The sequence below is a fragment of the Lactuca virosa genome, chromosome 9 (genome assembly GCF_052849685.1).
Source record: "Lactuca virosa cultivar CGN04683 chromosome 9, Lactuca_virosa_CGN04683_v6, whole genome shotgun sequence".
In the NCBI taxonomy this organism is placed as follows: Eukaryota; Viridiplantae; Streptophyta; class Magnoliopsida; order Asterales; family Asteraceae; genus Lactuca; species Lactuca virosa.
The window spans coordinates 227,548,536-227,566,871 of NC_136434.1; the positions used below are offsets into that span (position 1 = coordinate 227,548,536).

General features: G+C 37.0%; 1 protein-coding gene across 1 annotated transcript; it reads left to right on the top strand.

The window, feature by feature from the left end:
• Window positions 1-15,998: 15,998 nt before the first annotated feature.
• Window positions 15,999-17,933, top strand: LOC145140591 (Peroxidase superfamily protein). Its single transcript, XM_079074029.1, has 4 exons — window positions 15,999-16,320; window positions 16,777-16,965; window positions 17,086-17,248; window positions 17,346-17,933. Exons 1-4 carry the CDS (start codon window positions 16,099-16,101, stop codon window positions 17,831-17,833), a joined length of 1,062 nt encoding a protein of 353 aa, XP_078930155.1. The 5' UTR covers window positions 15,999-16,098; the 3' UTR covers window positions 17,834-17,933.
• Window positions 17,934-18,336: the final 403 nt, after the last annotated feature.

The window sequence follows — 18,336 nt, forward strand, 5'->3', positions numbered from 1 at the left end:
GAGAGATTTCACACACTTGGAGAGATTTGGGAGAGATTTGAGTTAGAGAGAGATAGAGTGAAAGAGATTAGGAGAGACTTCTTTTGTGACCTTTTTGAGTGTTTGGCTTTGTAACGCAAGGTTTGTAAACATCGTTAAGTCTCGTTATGATTGTTATATGCCCCCGAGGGTTAAGGAATAATGTTTTATCGAGTAGTTTCATCACTTGCCCTGATTAGGGTTTAGAATTTCCGAACACGTGAAAACTCTAAGTGATACTTTATATTAAGATTTGCGAGTTGTACAATGAGAAGCGTAACGGAAACCCTAATATACAATGGTTTGATAAGTTGACCGGTTTGACTTGTTGACTTTATTTGACTTTGACTTGACCAGAAATTGACGGTTGTCACATCATCCCCCCGTTAGAAGGAATTTCGTCCTGAAATTAACGTTTCGACTGGGACTTCAAGAGTTGGGGAAAGGATGCGGTATTTTCGTTTCATCCGGTCTTCACGCTTCCAGGTGAACTCGGGTCCTCGTTTAGCGTCCCAACGGACCTTCACAATAGGAATGCGACTTTGTTTCGTTCTCTTGATTTTCCCGATCCATGATTTCCAACCGGTTCTTCTACGAAGTGGAGACTCTCGTCAATTTTGATTTCGCCGAGTGGTATTACAAGAGTCTCGTCGGACAGACACTTCTTTAAGTTTGATACGTGGGAGGTCGGGTGTGTTGGGTTTTGAGCATTCTAACACTCCTATGGTGTACATGCAACCCTAAATACCTTGGATCTATGTTTTCTCTAATATACATGCAAATGCTAATATTCCAATGCATTACCCTATCTAGCATACAATCATAGATACTTGGGTAATAATATAGATAGAATACATACCTTTTGTAGTGTAGCTTGACTCCATGGGGCTTGAGTGCCTAGTGCCTCAAATGTGACACCTCAAATGGCTCACACAACATCAAATGCTCTTGGAATAACTTAGAGAGAAATCCACACTTCAAGAAATCGGCTAGCCCTTCTTTTTCCCACACTTATTCCAATTTTGGTGAATAATATGATACTTATATAGTATGTTACAATTAGGGTTACACCATGTAAACCCTAATTGTCGTGACCTTTCGTTTCCATGACCCATGGGTTATGTAACCTCTATGGAGCATCCATGGAGCATCCTATGGGCTTAACCCAACTTGATTATCCATGGAGCTTTGGCCCACTATATAAGTTATGGATGATTTACACAATCAACCCATATATTTAATTAGTCTTCTTTTGATCACATAATTAATTCTAAATTAATTCTTGATCAAAGCTAATTAAATATTACTATTCTTATTATTAATATATTAGAACTTATAATATATTAATAACCATAAGTGTCTTATTTCTCTCATTTAGTCTATCCAAATGCATGATGCCATGCAACCCAAATGGACCATGCCTGGTCGGGTCAAGTACATATCAAATATAGTTATGGACTTAGACACTAATCCAACAGTCTCCCACTTGGATAAGTCTAAAACTATTATTTCGTATGACTTCAAGAACCAACTGGCAATCGTAGCTCTCAAAAGCCGTTGTCGAACTCTGACCTTGTAACTGAACTCTGACCTTGTCAATGACTTGTCCATTAGATAAGGGATCATATATTCCTCCATCCTAGATATCATATGGACTGAGACATGGATTATAAATCATTCTCTTTGTCCATCTGTTGTTTCCCGATTTCCGATTCATGATGACTGACTGATTGAACAAATCAAATCAGTCCTGGCTTGGCCAAGCACTCACATGTGTCATCACTAAATCATCGAGGGGCCCACAGATATCGCTTTTATCCCGAAGGTAAAAGGAATGGATAAACTTCGACTCATATGGCTTGTTCTACTACTTGTTGAATCATACACAAAGGCACGTTTTATAACATCGAGTTACCAATGCGTTTTCGTGCAATCAATGTACTATCAACTCATAGTAACAACTCATATCTCTAGGTTTGAAGAATATACGATATTATCGTCTCATGATCACTCGTGATAAAATCCATGAAGTGATTCAAATGAGCGCGGGTTGAATCCAATACTCAGAACTTATGAGCACTCATGAGTGTTGTAGCACCACTTTGTCCACCAACTTGGACCTCTACAAGCCAACCCATGACAGTCTTGATTCATATCTACTTCCAACATATGACCGACTGTGGATGGTTTGAATAACTTAGTCATTCAGGAAGAATAACCTAGTTTATTCTGGAAGTCAAAACATGCAAAATGAAACACAAGAATAAATGAATCTAATATGGTATCAAACTATGAATATAAATAAAACACTTTTTATTTATCACCATACTGATTACTCATTATTCATTGTTTCGGTTTTATCAACTTTATACTTGAATTTAGAAAACACTAGTTGTCCCATGCTCCAAGCATGTACACTATGTTTTCTAAACAATAGCTTTGCAATGCACTCTATGTTTGTCTATGATCCTTACTTTGTGAAATAGGTCGATTGAATGTACTTTCAATGATTCTTTTTTCACACTCCCAAATCCTTATCGAAAAATGTAAGAATTCCAAATTCCTAACATTTACCAAAATCTGTTTAGATTTTAAACTTATATGCACAGACCCTCTTGTAATGAATATGTACAAAGTCACAAAGACTTGTCATCAGTCATTACAGGTTATTCCAATGGAGATCAATTCCATGGAGATGAAGTATCAAAGCACGTTGCTTTGAATATCCTTCTTGCATTAAGTTTTCTAATCTTACACATATAACTTCCACCTATGGAGACAAGTCCATATTCCTATTTTGACTACTACTTCTGAACAAGAGTTATCTCTTTTCCAGAATATGTCAATATGGTCCTTCCAATATTAACAGTATACTTCCAACTGTCCTTGAGCAACCAATCTTTGGTAAAACCTTAGATTGTCCTCGATAATTGCTTAATCACTTTAGTTATATCCAATTCTAGACATTTTTCCCCTTAATGCCCCAAGGCATTTGGAAAAATTCAGAAAGGATAAATATTATAGCACATGTAATCGATCTTGTACCCAAAGTAAATGGGACACGATTCATGATGTTTCACATAAAGACATGATTCTAGACCAGTCTTTTGCTACAATATTTTTATTTGCCATGTTCTCAAAATTTGACTATGAAGAGGGATGTCGTAATCATAATCGAATTTTGAGAACGCAATATATAGAATTTCCTTAAGTTGAACCAATCCAACATGAAATTAATATATATATTCTTGACTAAAACGATTAAAATCTCAATCTAAGCCTTTTAGAATTGAAATGAAGTATAATTTCCTCTCCCTTAATTATAGCAAAACAACTTTTTCAACCCCTGCAACCTCACGAATTGAAACTTTTGTTTTATATAATTAACATTGCTAACTTGCAATACTTATCATAATTATCATGCTCCCACTAACATGATGATTATCAGCATAATACTTATGCTCCCACTAGCTTTGACATGTATTCAGAAATTAGTGGACTTCTAGAAATCAATACTTTATTGACTTCTTACCAAAGTTCAAATTTCTGATACTAGATTGCTTTGATAAGACTTTATCAAAATCATACACCTTATTGTAGATAGCCCACCGTTTTGTCTAAACAATATAAGAACTATGAAAAGGGATGTCGTAATCATAGTCTCAATTGGTTAGACCTTTGCTATTTCTCATAAGTCCATGTTAGTGTACTCTACTAACGACTTTGAGAATGCAAAGATTACTATCTACTTAAAAAACTACTTAGTGAAAGTGTTTCCTCACCATCATTTTCATGAATCGGAGAGAAACCTTATGCCACTTAGATTTTTATGGTGTATGAGTTCCTACCCATATGAATTTGTCAAAACCATAATCACAAGACAAGGTTAGTGACAAATCCAAACTCATATGGATTGAACTTGTGCAAACTTAAGTTCTTGCCACCTGGCAGCACAAGGGCCTGCCATAGCTTCCAAGTAGTTGTGCAACCAATTGAGAACTCTCAGAACTACTATGCAAAGTCAACTTGAATAGGCACAGAAATGTCAACACGATAGGTTATACACCTCAAGTCGTGTGCTAGTGAAGAATTCTAGGTTTTATTCTTGATTAGGTCTTGAAACTTTCAAGAGCTTTAGGACTCCCACTGTCCTCTTGACATATAAGACTCACTTGCCAAATATACAAGAGATAGTGCGGATTCTTTATCAAGACAAACACTTCACACACTTGGTCTAAGTTGGTCTCTGTTTTATCCAAAACATCACAACTTACCAATTTCAAATGTACAAGAGTAGATAACCTTTTACTCTTCCATTTGACTAGTGTTAATAAACCTTCTTTAAGATATATCACTCAAGTTACAATCTTGGAGTATGACTCTAAGAATTGTTTTGGAACGAAGTATGACTCATCTTTTTGATTTAACCATTTCAACAATTCATGACTCCTCTTCTTAGTCATAAAAATGCACTAAGATGACCTTAGAGGATCAATTGTGATATGGTATCTTAATCATTAAGATGATCATAAACATGATACTAAAGTACTCTCCCATCTTTTCAGATTTGAGAAACTTTTATCTTTCTGCCAAATTTGATTCTTCTCATTCGTTCTGCCATACATTGAAGTATTTTCAATGTTTTTCAGAATTATACTTAAACTTGTAAGTATAACCATATTTACTAAGCTTTAGTAAATCATGACGAATATTCTTTGTGGTGGACATGACCAGCACACACCCAAGTGTACCCGATCCCTTTGTCCTTCCCTTGACTAATATATACATGTGACCAAGGAATTAGTCTTAATTTTCCAAAGATGAAAATTCTCATTCATCATACTATACAACTTGCATGATTCCAAGTTTCGGTCCAATTTAAACTTGGGTGATGAGAAACTTTCCTTATTTGGTAAATTTAGACACTACCACAAATGAAAGAATCAAAACCATTTTCCTATATTACTAGCAATGGAATCATATAAGCAACAAAATTTTTTTCCACAAATGCCATTGTAAGGATACTTAAAATAAATAAAATCAAAAATTTCCTTTTATTTTAAAAAACTTTGCGGAAAAACTCATCTTTACAATCCATATGAAAACCTTGTTGTTATCTATTCCTAAGCAATGAGTCATAACTCCTAAGTAACAGCTCAAAAATTCTGATGCGATCGAAGTCCATCTTCGCGATCAGAATCAGCATATACTTCCTTTAAGCTTTCTCTCTTTTCTTTGATTCTTATAACATCAACATGTGACCCAGTCACATCATGTAATAAGAATCTCCAAGTAGGAACTTAATAGAGTTAGACAATGGACTTTACCTGAAATAAAGTCAAACTCATTGACTTTACCATCCTTAGGTAAGTTTGGCAGCTTCGTAACCAAAGCCCCTTCCTTTGGCAATAGAAACATATGGACCCTTAGGTAATAGTACATGGGACTAACTCAGACTTAGCCTTTCTCTTTACCATTTGGTCAACCAAGTTGACTATGGCCAATCCCTTTCCATTGGGAAGAGAATGCTTTTCTGGATTTCCTGTGTCACTATTGTCCCTGTCCATAACGTTTTGGGAAGTCGATCTTCTAATCAAATTTGCTTTACTAGCCTTCCAAATCATTGCTGATTCAGCAGTACCAAGCAAATAGATAAGATCATTAAGGGTCTTGTCATAGTCTGTTTCATAGGAGTCCCAAAGGAACTCACTATGTGACTTAGAAAGTGATTGAACAACCAACTTTCTCAAGACTTTTACACCCAACTCTCCCGACTTGTCAATATGTGACTTCATCTCCAAGATGTGATCACACCTAGACCTTGCCTTGTCAATAGGGCTTGAGTGACCTTGAACTTTTCAAGAACTTGTGGGTTAGGGAGAATAACTGGAGGAGGTGAAAGAAGTAAAGTTCTAAGAGATTTGGGAAGATCATAGATGTCTGAACTTAGACATCTTTTGGGAGATATTCAAGATAGTTGATCTAAAGTCCTTAATATGACACCCAATATGAAATATTAAGGCAAGGACCCAACAAACTATTTTATAACTTAGAAGAGGGATGCCGTAATCCAAGCTATAAAATATTTGAAGGTAGGTGAATGACGATTCACAAATTTCCACCAAGATAAACGAAATGTATTATTAGGTTTTAATTGGATTTGAAACTCCTAGATCTTTTGAGATTCATTGAACTTTTCAATGGCATGTTTCAATCTCGAGTGTGCCCTTCAGGTTTTGTGACTGGGATGCCGAGGATCACAAAACAAGGTGTGAAGTAACCATGCAAATTACTTGGTACCCTTAAGTGTTTACCCCTCAATCGATGTGCCGGTTAACCACACACGCTCCATTGATACTATGATAAACATTAAGTTACCCTTTGCCTACCTTGTTAAGTCCAGGTTAGTGTGCCGGTTAACCACACACGCTCCACTAACGTCTTAAACAAAGTGCAAAGTGTAATTTCATGGATTAGCACCTTATTCACATTTTCCTAAGCAACTAAGATTGGGAATTTATAAGTGTTCAGTTACTTAGTATTTATCATTAATACTTTTAATGAAGGGATAATTATAGTCCTTGTCCTACCTGTTCGGCTAACGACCCTCCACCAGTCAAGGAAGCGGTGGGTGAGAGTGGACACCCATTAAACTGCCATTTTATAGGCAGTAACCTTATACCCCCCTTATAGACCGGCTTCGAGAATGAGGCGTACTAATGGTAAGACTGAATTTACTCTTATACATATATATAAATATTATTAACTTATAATATTATAAAGTATAAGGGTTGAATTTTAACTTTTAAAATTCTAAGGGCTTAACTTGGAATTAAAGTATTCTTGAGGGAAACTTTACATATTCCAAAACTTGAGGGCAAGTTTTGAAAATATTCAAAACTAATTAATTCCATAACTTATGTGTTTAAAGTAGTTTTAATTAAAAAACTCTTCAAGTTCCATAACTTGAGGACAAGTTATGGAAGACTTTAAACTAATAAAAGAATGTAACTTTTCTTTATTTTTGTAACTTATGGAACTAATTAAGGTTACACATTTTATTACTTAATGAAGTGACTCTTGAACCTCCATAACTTGAGGACAAGTTATGGAGTCATAAAACCATTCAATGAAGACAAGACTCTTCATTTTGTAACCTTTGCCAACTTTTATGAGTTTTAAGAAACTTTAATGTGACTTTTCATGTAACTTGAGGACAAGTTACACAAACACATTTTAGAATCAACTTTTAGATTAAAATGGATTGAAAACAACTATTCAATTAACTTTTCTATTAATCTAAGCAACTCATATGAACAAAGATAATTCACATCAAACTTTTCCATGTAATTAGCAATACTCTTAAACTAATACAAAACATGAATCTATTGACAATTATCTTTGAAATTGGATTAGCATGAACATTACCACATCAAAAATAGGTTTATAAGTTCAAAAACAGCTTAGGGTAATGTTCCTAGTCCAATTCCAGCCAAAACAGTCGAAAATCTGCCAACAGGAAGTCAAACTCGTCGAGTTCAACATGGAACTCGTCGAGTTCATGCTCAAATACATGAACTCGTCGAGTTTTCTTCCAGAACTCATCGAGTTTTCTGTTCTGACAGATTCTTGGCTTCGAAAAATCAATTTGCATCAAGTATAAGAGAAAGCAAGCCTAGGCTCTGATACCACTGTTGGGTTTTGAGCATTCTAACACTCCTATGGTGTACATGCAACCCTAAATACCTTGTATCTATGTTTTCTTTAATATACATGCAAATGCTAATATTCCAAGGTATTACCCTATCTAGCATACAATCATAGATACTTGGGTAATAATATAGATAGAATACATACCTTTTGTAGTGTGGCTTGACTCCATGGGGCTTGAGTGCCTAGTGCCTCAAATGTGACACCTCAAATGGCTCACACAACATCAAATGCTCTTGGAATAACTTAGAGAGAAATCCACACTTCAAGAAATCGGCTAGCCCTTCTTTTTCCCACAGTTATTCCAATTTTGGTGAATAATATGATACTTATATAGTATGTTACAATTAGGGTTACACCATGTAAACCCTAATTGTCGTGACCTTTCGTTTCCATGACCCATGGGTTATGTAACCTCTATGGAGTATCCATGGAGCATCCTATGGGCTTAACCCAACTTGATTATCCATGGAGCTTTGGCCCACTATATAAGTTATGGATGATTTACACAATCAAACCATATATTTAATTAGTCTTATTTTGATCACATAATTAATTCTAAATTAATTCTTGATCAATGTTAATTAAATATTACTATTCTTATTATTAATACATTAGAACTTATAATATATTAATAACCATAAGTGTCTTATTTCTCTCATTTAGTCTATCCAAATGCATGATGCCATGCAACCCAAATGGACCATGTCTGGTCGGGTCAAGTACATACCAAATATAGTTATAGACTTAGACATTAATCCAACAGGGTGTACGTTATTAAGTTCTCGTGGCAGTCGAAGTTACACGCCAGTGGCCAATTCTGACAAGGATTTCAAATGGCCCGATGTATCTTGGATTTAGTTTCCCACGTTTACCAAAACGTATCGTTCTTTTCCACGGTGAGACCTTCAGTAGTACATGGTCCCCAACCTGGAATTCCAAGGGTTTGAGTCGCTTATCTGCATAGCTCTTCTGTCGGTCTCGAATTTGTAAGATCTTTTCCGTTGTCTCCCTTATGGTTGCGGGCCATAGAGGGTGTTGTTAGGGACTTGCTCCTTCGCTAGCTGTGTATCTCTCACTTCAGCCCAGCGCAGTGGTGATTTGCCCTTGCTGGTTTAGAGATCTTCGAACAGGCGACCTTGATGTTAGGGTGATTGTTGTTGTTGTTGAAAATTCAATGAGTGGTAAGTGGGCACTCCCACGCTTTATCAAAGTCAATCGCCCATGCTATTAGCATGTCTTCCAAGGTTTGAATAGTTTCTTTTGCTCTGTCCGTCGGATTATAGGTGGTAGACCATACTCAAGTCTAACCCAGTCCCTGCAAGGGTTGCCATCCTTACGAAATGAATCTCCTATCTCTGACAGAGATAATGGATATTGACACACCATGCAGTCGTATAGTCTCTTTAATGTACGTCCTAGTCAATTTCTCCATCATGTCGGTTTCTTTGATTGGTAGGAAGTGCGCGAATTCGGCCAGTCTGTCGACGATTATCCAAATGGTATCGAGACCACCCAATGTCTTGGGTAACTTGGTTATGAAGTCCATGGTTAGCCGCTCCTACTTCCTTTCGGGTGTCACTGGTTGTTGTAGGAAACACGAAGGCTTCTGTTATTCTACCTTGACCTTGGCACAAGTCGGATACTGTCCACATTTGTAGCGATGTTGGCTTTCATGTTCGGCCACCAATATTGTTTCTTAAGGTCCAGATACATCATTTCTGGACCTGGATGGACTGAGTGGCGAGTTTTGTGTGCTTCGTTCGTGACGACGTCCCTGAATCCACCAAACTTTGGTGTCCAGATTTCGATTCCGGAGGTACCGAGCCCCGTCGCTCTTGACTCCTAGGTTCTTATTCATTCCTCTTAAGTTTTCACCCATCGCATACTCTGGTTTCAAGGTCTCTAGTTCGAGTTCTCCTGATTTGCGTAGACAGGAATGGGTGGATTGTCATTGCTAGTGACCTATCTTGGCAGCACGAGTATTCCTTTCTGTACAAGGTATTTGCCACCTTATTGGCCTTGCTCAGATAATGGCGAATCTAGTACTCCTAGTCGCTTAGTAGTTCTACCCATCGTCCTTGAATCAGGCAAAGTTCTTTTCGGTCGAGAATGTACTGAATGCTCTTATGACCGATGAAAACTTGTGCATCTTTGCGTCGTAGGGATGGTGCTTCCAATCTTCTTGGGTGAACACTACTGTTCCTAATTCTGGGTCACGTGTGGTCTAGCCGACTTCGTACGCTTTTAGCCGTCTTGAGGTATTGGTAATGACTCCTGATCATTGCGTAGGGCCTGCTTTTGTGTTTGGAGGGCGGTTTCTTGCTTCTCTCTCTATGTGATTTTTTATTCTTGTTTGTCGTTCCAGCAGATTTTCACCATCTTTTCAGTTGTTTAGGTCGGTAGGGAACGTATAGGTTTGGTTTATGCCACTAGACTAAATCGAATGGTAGAACATCCACTCGCTCTTCTGGGTAGCCTTATCTTGAAGTTCATGGTAGGACTCATTCCTGGTCCATCTATCATTAACTCGTGCGTATAGGTCGTATGTAATTGAGTTTGGTAAAACAGTCGGATGGTGTGGTACTCCTCTCTCGAGTACTTCGAGGTTCCGTAACGAGAGATGACCCGGAGGTCCGTGACGGATTTGTGCTTATGAGAGACGAGAGTTTCGATATTCAGGAGGTTAGGTGAGGGGTCTTTCCGTAGCACATTTAATTGGGAAGGTGAGGACTAAACCAATGCAAATCGAATGACGTTATCGAAACTTCCTAGTAAACATGTGTTAAGTTGTATTTGAAAGAAATGTTTGTTAGGGAGATAGAGCATCATGTGCCTCTTGTTAGTACGTTCTGTGTTGGTCGGTGTTATTACTGCAGATGATTCACATTGCAGCAACTAGTACTGGTAGTATACGTGTTCTGATAGTTAGCGATGATACTTCATATTATGATCCCTAACAGGCCTCTAGATGTTCGCTCAATGCGCATAAGTGTTTTGATTTAATTGAACGAGAGAGTATTTCAACTATTTTTAAAGACGATAATCTTAGCAACATTCCACGTACATTACAGACATATGGTACTTAAATATTCTTGTTTTAAAACGTTCCAAAAGTCCTAATAATGTTTCTTGTTGCTTTCGCTGGTTCGGTTGTCACACTCCTCCCGTTCCTCCGTCATTCCTCTCGGTTGGACAGTCTCTCTTGAAGTGTCCCGTTTCACCACATAGGAATCATACTGGACTTACACCAGTATTGGTGGTTGAAGCGATGCGTTGGGTCGGGGTTCTGAAGAAGCGGACGGTATGTCCTTTCCTGATGCAGTTGTTACAGTGTAGAATCCGGCAAGCTCCTGTGTGATGGTAGTTACACTTGTTACACTTTGGAAGTGTCCCCATATATTGTCTGTCCGGTGCTTGAGTGACAGATGTTGTGGCTGATGTCGAGGCATGAGTTGTGACTGCTGTCGTAATTATAGGAGTAGCCACGGATCGTTGTCCTTTAGCGAGTTTTTGAGATGGGTTACACTGCTTTTTGTCCCAAAACTTCCGTTTCTTGCTCTTAGGTTTGTGGTCTGAGGCATTTTCGTTGGTAGTCGCCCGCTGGTGTTCTTGATTGTTATTGTGGTTAGTATTTCCGGCGCCATCTCCGCGCCCGCTGGCGTGGTTAGTATTGAGTTGCGCCATGACGGCTGCCACGGCTGCCGTGACTGCAGCTTGAAAAGTAGCAGAGTCTATCTGCAGGGTTGGTGCCTTGCTAGTTGGTTGGTTACCTCTTGGTGAAGACATAATTCTGTTTCATAATGAAAAACGACTTTGTTAGTGGGGATGATTATCTCAAGTGCATTCTTACAATTTATATTCACATATGCAAAATTTTGCACATTGTTGTACTATTCTTAGTGTTCATGCTAAACACTCTTGAGATGGAGTTACGGAAATGGGTAGAAGTAGGTTTTGTACGAATGCTAAATTTACCCATCCTAGTTACTATCTTTGCCCAAATACTCCTAGCTGAGGAGTTCTGATGGGATCCGGTGTATTAGTGCTGGTATGATCGCACCCTATAGGTCTACGAAGAAGGCACCTTTCAACCAAAATGTTTAAAGGTGAAACGATAACGAGTCTTTAGAATGGCTATACGTCGCGAGTTTTCTAACTAAGTTTATTTTAGTTCAAATTGTATCGTATTTCGGTGTTTATGGTGTTCTGAAAGCAATTCATAATGAAAGTCTATATATAATAAACCCATGCATTTTAGTAGTTCTGTATCCAAGTGAAACCTTGTAATTTGATCCAAGCTAGGTCCTTCTTTCGACCACTTGATGTATGCTTAGTTGCATGAGTAAGACTTAATAGGACTTCGGGTCTAATGGGTATGTCCTAAGCCTATCTTGTTAATATGATTCTAGTAATTATGGTTTCAGAGAAAATTTTGACCTCGATGCAGGGCTACCTCACATCCATGCAAGGAAAAGTTTTGACAGCAAATAGATCCCCCGATTAGTATAACCACTTAAATCGCAGGGTTGAGCTTACACATAGAATAGAGTAGCACTAACGCATACTCATGAACCTAATCTACAAGGTCTTGTGAGCAGTATGAACTCTACTCACGACGATCCGTTACTTGCGATGCCTGAGACAAAGTCGATGCACCTTGACGCTCTGCCAATCGAAGCTTGGCTACAACCATTCTCTCTTCGAGTGTCGTGCGTCTACCCAGTTTCTCTTTTGCCTCCGCCCGAGCGGCGATAAGGTTCTTAAGAAGTTGGTCTCTGGGATAGCAATCTCTTTCCAGGTCTCGGGTACGTGAGATGGTGGTGTCTGTAGTAGCGAGCAGTTTCCATACTCGATTTGCAGTCCCCCTGTTTTAATCCCCGATGTTAGCGATCTGCCGGGTCTTCGCCGGGAGGGCTCTGTCAGTCGGTCCCCCGTGGTTGAGGTCATAGCAACTTCGTTGGTCTCCAAATGGTGATCGCTGTCATTGCTGTCGATTCCAATCCTCGATCACGGTTGGCCAACGGGGTCTTCTTCGGGTTCTTCTCCTAGCCGTCCACCATTTCCCTGGTTAGGAAAGTAGGAGTCGCCTGATAAGTAGGATCTTTCCATGTTATACGTGCGAGAATAGGAGGGGTAGGAAGCATATATTAGTCGTATTCCTAGAAATACTTATAGGGGTTTGATCCTCATTAGTTACTTCTATAATGACATAGTGCATGCTAATTACATATAACAAAGATATGATAGACCTTCGAATAAGTGATCATACCCTAGGTCCACATCCAAACAAGGAAAAGGAAGTAAGGCAATGACCACAGATTCTAAGTCTATGATCTCTAAGTTAGATATAACTTTACAGTATCCACTTAGTGACTATAGACCTATTAATAAGGATCTGTTTAGTTTTCACATAAATTACAGTACCACAAAATACTCCTATAGTATTTTAAATGTTATGTTTGGTTCTTAACGATTTTCTTGTTTGGGAAGTTTTTAGGCTTGTTGCTCACTACGACCATACCCCGGCATACATTAGTCACACCTCGGATAAATATAGTTGATCAGACTATATTCATCCCAAGTCTGATTACATATCCCAAGTTCTACTCGTAGTGTCCAACTCCTCGTTTTACTTTTGTATTGACCTAGATACGATACTATACTAGTATGTATGTATGTACTCATACTTTTAACAAGAAACCATTTCATTTCTAAAAGTATAATTGTTTTGAAATTGTTAGATCAGAGATTTTTAGTCCCAATGTGTTTATAGTTTGTATATCTTATGTGGTTCGATATACTTAGTTCACCATAAACAATGCTCTGACATAAAACCCTTTTTGATTTGAGAAAAATCCCCGTAAACTTTATGTGTTGTTAACTCCCTATGTGAGTCGCTATAACCATACTATGACTAATGAACCTGCCACGACGTTTCTCAGACGTCGAAAAAGATAATGACACTTGTCACCTCAGACCTGCCGGTCTAGCTGTTGCATGCAGCTCAGGTGTGGTTTGTCAAACCCAATATAGATCTATACACAACTATCACGTTCTCCCTACAAGAGACTCTGGTTATAACTACCAGGAATTTTAACTCATACTCTAGGAGTACTAAGAGGAATGTCTCACAATTTACGTTAACAAGTTTACGTGTGGTGTGTGTGAGTGTAAAACCTTTTTCTATGGGAATAAAACCTTCCAAACTATGTTTGTTGTGTTAATGGAATCATAAACTATACCTATTATAGCTTATCAAAACATTTTGTAATGGTAGAAATCCTCTTTGTATATGATGTAAACCTTTATAATGAGGTAAAAGACATGTAATATAACCAACGTGTACTTATATATGATAATACACACCTTGCTCAGCAAGTTACAAGGTGTAAATGAGTTACTGACAATTTTCTAGTTTTATCTTTTCTGTTCCTGCTCTTGGAATAATTATAGAAAAATCATACGGAGTCGAAAACTGATTCCGTAAATTCTGAGGGTTTAGAAAATGTGTCTAGTTTGTTCATAATTTTTATTATGATTTTTAGAAGTCTCTAACTGGTGTGAAAACATTCATATTCACAGACTGGTCCGAATTCGTTTATGAAATGATAGGCAGTTTTGTAAAAATCACCATAAATCGTAGAAAAATCGTATAAAGAAATCAATATAAGCAAATTATTTTAATAAAAACTTAAATTTTATTAACTTGAAAGAAAATCACACATTTGCACTTGAAAAACATAACACACTTGAAATTAAACTAACACACACCACCACTAAAAATTTAAACAAACAACCCACTAGAAATTGAAGACAACAAGTTTAAATTTATCGTCATTTGGGGAACTACTTCGCAATTTGCCAAAACTCAACAAGCTGAAAATGTTTGTCAGCTTCAACACGGTAAGTCTCAAGACCATTCTCTAGCAAAGTATTTTCATTTTCACCATTTTCGGCTTCATGCATCACCCTACGAAACACATTGTTAAACTGAGTTGAAAGTGCGTTGATATGTATCCATTTGGAGAAGAGTTGATATGTAATTCGAGGAACAAGGGTTTGGCGGTTGTATATTTCGGCGACTCTCACCCAAAAAGTATGCACAGTGACGTTAACGTTGATTGAGTCTTCTGTTACATCAATCCATGAACGAGCCAGTAACGTCTCTTCTTCAAGGGACCAAACACGAGCCACACGAGCCATTAGCAATGAGGTTTTAAAGAAAATGGAAAATAAGAAAGTTATGAGAATTGAATTAAGAAGATTTGGATGTGGTGAAGAGTGAATAAAGATTATGGTATTTATAGCTGATGATCGATGGTTTAAAATTTGAAATTTTGAAGAATAAAAAAACAGTTATATTTTTTAAAATGAGTATTTTTTGAAAATATGGTATTTTTTGAAAATGAAAAAGTGATTAAATGGTAAAAAATGGAGAAATGGGGTAATTTCTTTCTTTCTCATCGGTGAAACTTCACCGAGCTGCCGAACCGAGCTCGGCACGTCGAGTGATTGGCCCGGGGTTCGCCGAATATGTTGAGGTTGATGCCGATGTCATTCCGTCGAGTCTTACAATTTATTAAAAATAGTCATGAGGCAAAATGGAAATGAACCTAAAACTATGTTCTTTCAAAAAATAAACTGACTTTTTGAAATGTCGATAAAAATTATGGCTAGTTGATATATAGTGAGAAATAGATTATTCAGTGAAAAATTCACAAGTTGATATTATTTATTTAAATCTTTGTTGTTAAAAAATCGTAATATTTACACAATTAACTTGATATGCTTTTTATGATTATTTTTATTTGGTATGATATTTTATTTTATTTTAATAAAAGTAATATTACTTAATGTTACAAAAAAATATTTATTAGAATTTTTGGATATCTATCAAGTATCAACATATAAATATACAATTTATGAAGGCGTAACTTACATAATAACAATCGTTAAATTTGTTATACTAAAATTCAAAGGACTGATTTTGCATATATATATAAATTATTCTTTTACTAGAATTTGAGTTTTCAAATTATTATAATAAACTTGAAAATATATTGATTTTAAATATATAAATCGGTTCTATTATATTTGCTCTTAAAAAATAAAACTTTCATGCAAATTACGAAACTACCCATTGGATACAAAAGCGGCCGTAGTAATAGTAATCGAGAAGGACTGAGGGTATTACAGTAAATTGAAACGTAGTCGATTAAACAAACTTTCTGTTAGAATCTCCTTCCTCCTCGAATGGCACACACATAAACACACACTTACTTTCCCGCTCCTTTCTCTTGTCTGCACAAAATCAACAGTGTCTTCATATTGTACTAGCTAGGGCTTGATTATAACCAGAGATCCGCCATGGAAATCGATGGCAAAACGAACCTTCTTCTTCTATTTGGATTTTATCTTCTTCTCTCTTTGATTGCTTCATCTGATTCATCGCTTCAGTATGACTATTATCGACAATCCTGCCCTGAAGCGAACCAGATTATTAAATCAACTCTACGCCGGATCTACGATCGAAATTCGAGTGCTGCTCCAGCTATTCTTCGCCTGGTTTTTCACGATTGTTTTGTACAGGTCAGATATTATCCCCCTTTTCACGTTCTTCATCTCATACGACGTCTTCTGTTTTTCAACTTGTGATTTCTGGCTTGCTTGTTTCACTATTTGCCTTCGTTGTGGTAAACGATCGAATCTGTTTGTTTCATTTCATTTGTCATCTGGATTGATGCTATGCAATCTCGTATCGTTATAAAATCTAGTTTGTTATGAACATGATCGTAATCCTGTAATCGCAAATTGATAGTGGCGTAAGTTTTTGATGATTTTTTTTGTACTGTAATCGCACATTAACCACATCGATCTAGGTTTTGATGCCGATTTTACCAAAAAATCATATCATCATGTATTCTTATTATACAACATACTAGTCGCAAAGTGTTGGTCATAGTCACGTAAATAGTGTTATATATCATTGTTAGAGTATTTTGTGAAGATAATATGAGTTTGAATGAACAATTGAACATGATACAGGGATGCGATGCCTCGGTACTTTTGGATCCCACAGAAATAATGGGAAGCGAGAAAGACACTCCACCGAATCAATCTCTGAAAGGATTTGAACACCTTGACATCATCAAAGCCGAATTAGAAAATGCATGCCCTGGTGTTGTTTCTTGTGCTGATCTTCTTGTGTTGGCTGCTCGTGAGAGTGTGATTCTAGTAACTAACTAACCACATTCATCTCCCAATCATTTCCCTTTCCACCTTTTCCCTCTTCAAATCATATTCAAGAACATGAAACAAACATTACGTTATTAACATCTCATTTTCTCTTTACAGGCTGGTGGACCATTTTATCCAGTTCACACAGGTAGAAAAGACAGCAGTCGATCTTTCCCTCAACTCTCATACGAGCTTCCTAGTCCCTTAGATGATCTTTCCACAAACATTGCAAGATTCGCAACAAGAGGTTTCACTGACAAAGAAACAGTCACTCTTTTAGGTATACACAAATCATTCATCTATGATTCTATTCTTCTATTCTTCTATTCTTCAATTCTCTACTCTAATTCTTCCTAATCTATATGGTTTCATTACAGGTGCTCATAGTACTGGAATGATTCACTGCAAGTTCTTCGAAAAAAGACTATACAACTTCGGTGGAACAGATAAACCAGACCCATCAATGGACTCTGAATTTGTGGAGTTATTAAGATCAGTATGCAACAACCGATCTCATTCCCATTCCCACTCCCAATCACCATCAGCATCACTATCTCCATCACCTTCTTCATCAAAAACCAGACAAGATCAGGGAATGAAGATGGATTATGAAGGAAAAGGGTCGGGTTTTGGGACTCTGTATTACAGGAGCCTTCTTCAGGGTAGAGGTATACTGTTTGTAGATCAACAGTTGACAGCTGGAGAAGAAACTGCAACTTGGGTTAGACAATATGCATCTGATGTTTCTTTGTTTAGAAAAGATTTTGCACAGGTGATGATGAAGCTTTCGAGTACTCAAGTGTTGACTGGAGATAAAGGGGAAGTGAGACTAAACTGCAGAGAAGTGACTTCTTCTTTGTGGTAAGTTTTTGGTATCGTTTTTCATTTTACTTGAATGTTTCGTTATAACAAAACTCTAAATAATAATGTCTTGAAATATGTTTTTATGAATGTTTAATTCTTGATGAGAATCTTGCAACGTTTATGAGAAAGATCATGTAAGTGACTAAAAGGCACATGTGATTAATCCAAAGGGAAAGATCGATGTTTGCATAAGATAAATGGTGTGTTAAGTAAAATTAAATATCAATAACCAAAGTTTTAGCATCTTAAATAAATCTAAGGAGAAAGTGGAAATGGAAACGATTGAGAAGAGGAATATATTTTTACTAGAATCACAACCACAAAAAGTTCATCAAAAGAAAGTAAGAAACCATATCATGGTATGTAGTTTCTATTTTCTAATGCGGGTGTAATGATGTCATGGTGAAAAACTCCCTTCAAATATTATCCAAAACTAGAAGTGACACAATTTTCCATAGTAAAAAACATGTTGACAACATCTGAAATTATTCAAATATTAAGTGA

Excerpts from the sequence above, each read along its gene's own strand:
- LOC145140591 (XM_079074029.1), top strand. The coding sequence starts at position 16,099 with ATGGAAATCGATGGCAAAACGAACCTTCTTCTTCTATTTGGATTTTAT. Across the intron at positions 16,321-16,776 it reads TTCACGATTGTTTTGTACAG|GGATGCGATGCCTCGGTACT; the intron begins GTCAGATATTAT and ends AACATGATACAG. Across the intron at positions 16,966-17,085 it reads CTCGTGAGAGTGTGATTCTA|GCTGGTGGACCATTTTATCC; the intron begins GTAACTAACTAA and ends TTCTCTTTACAG.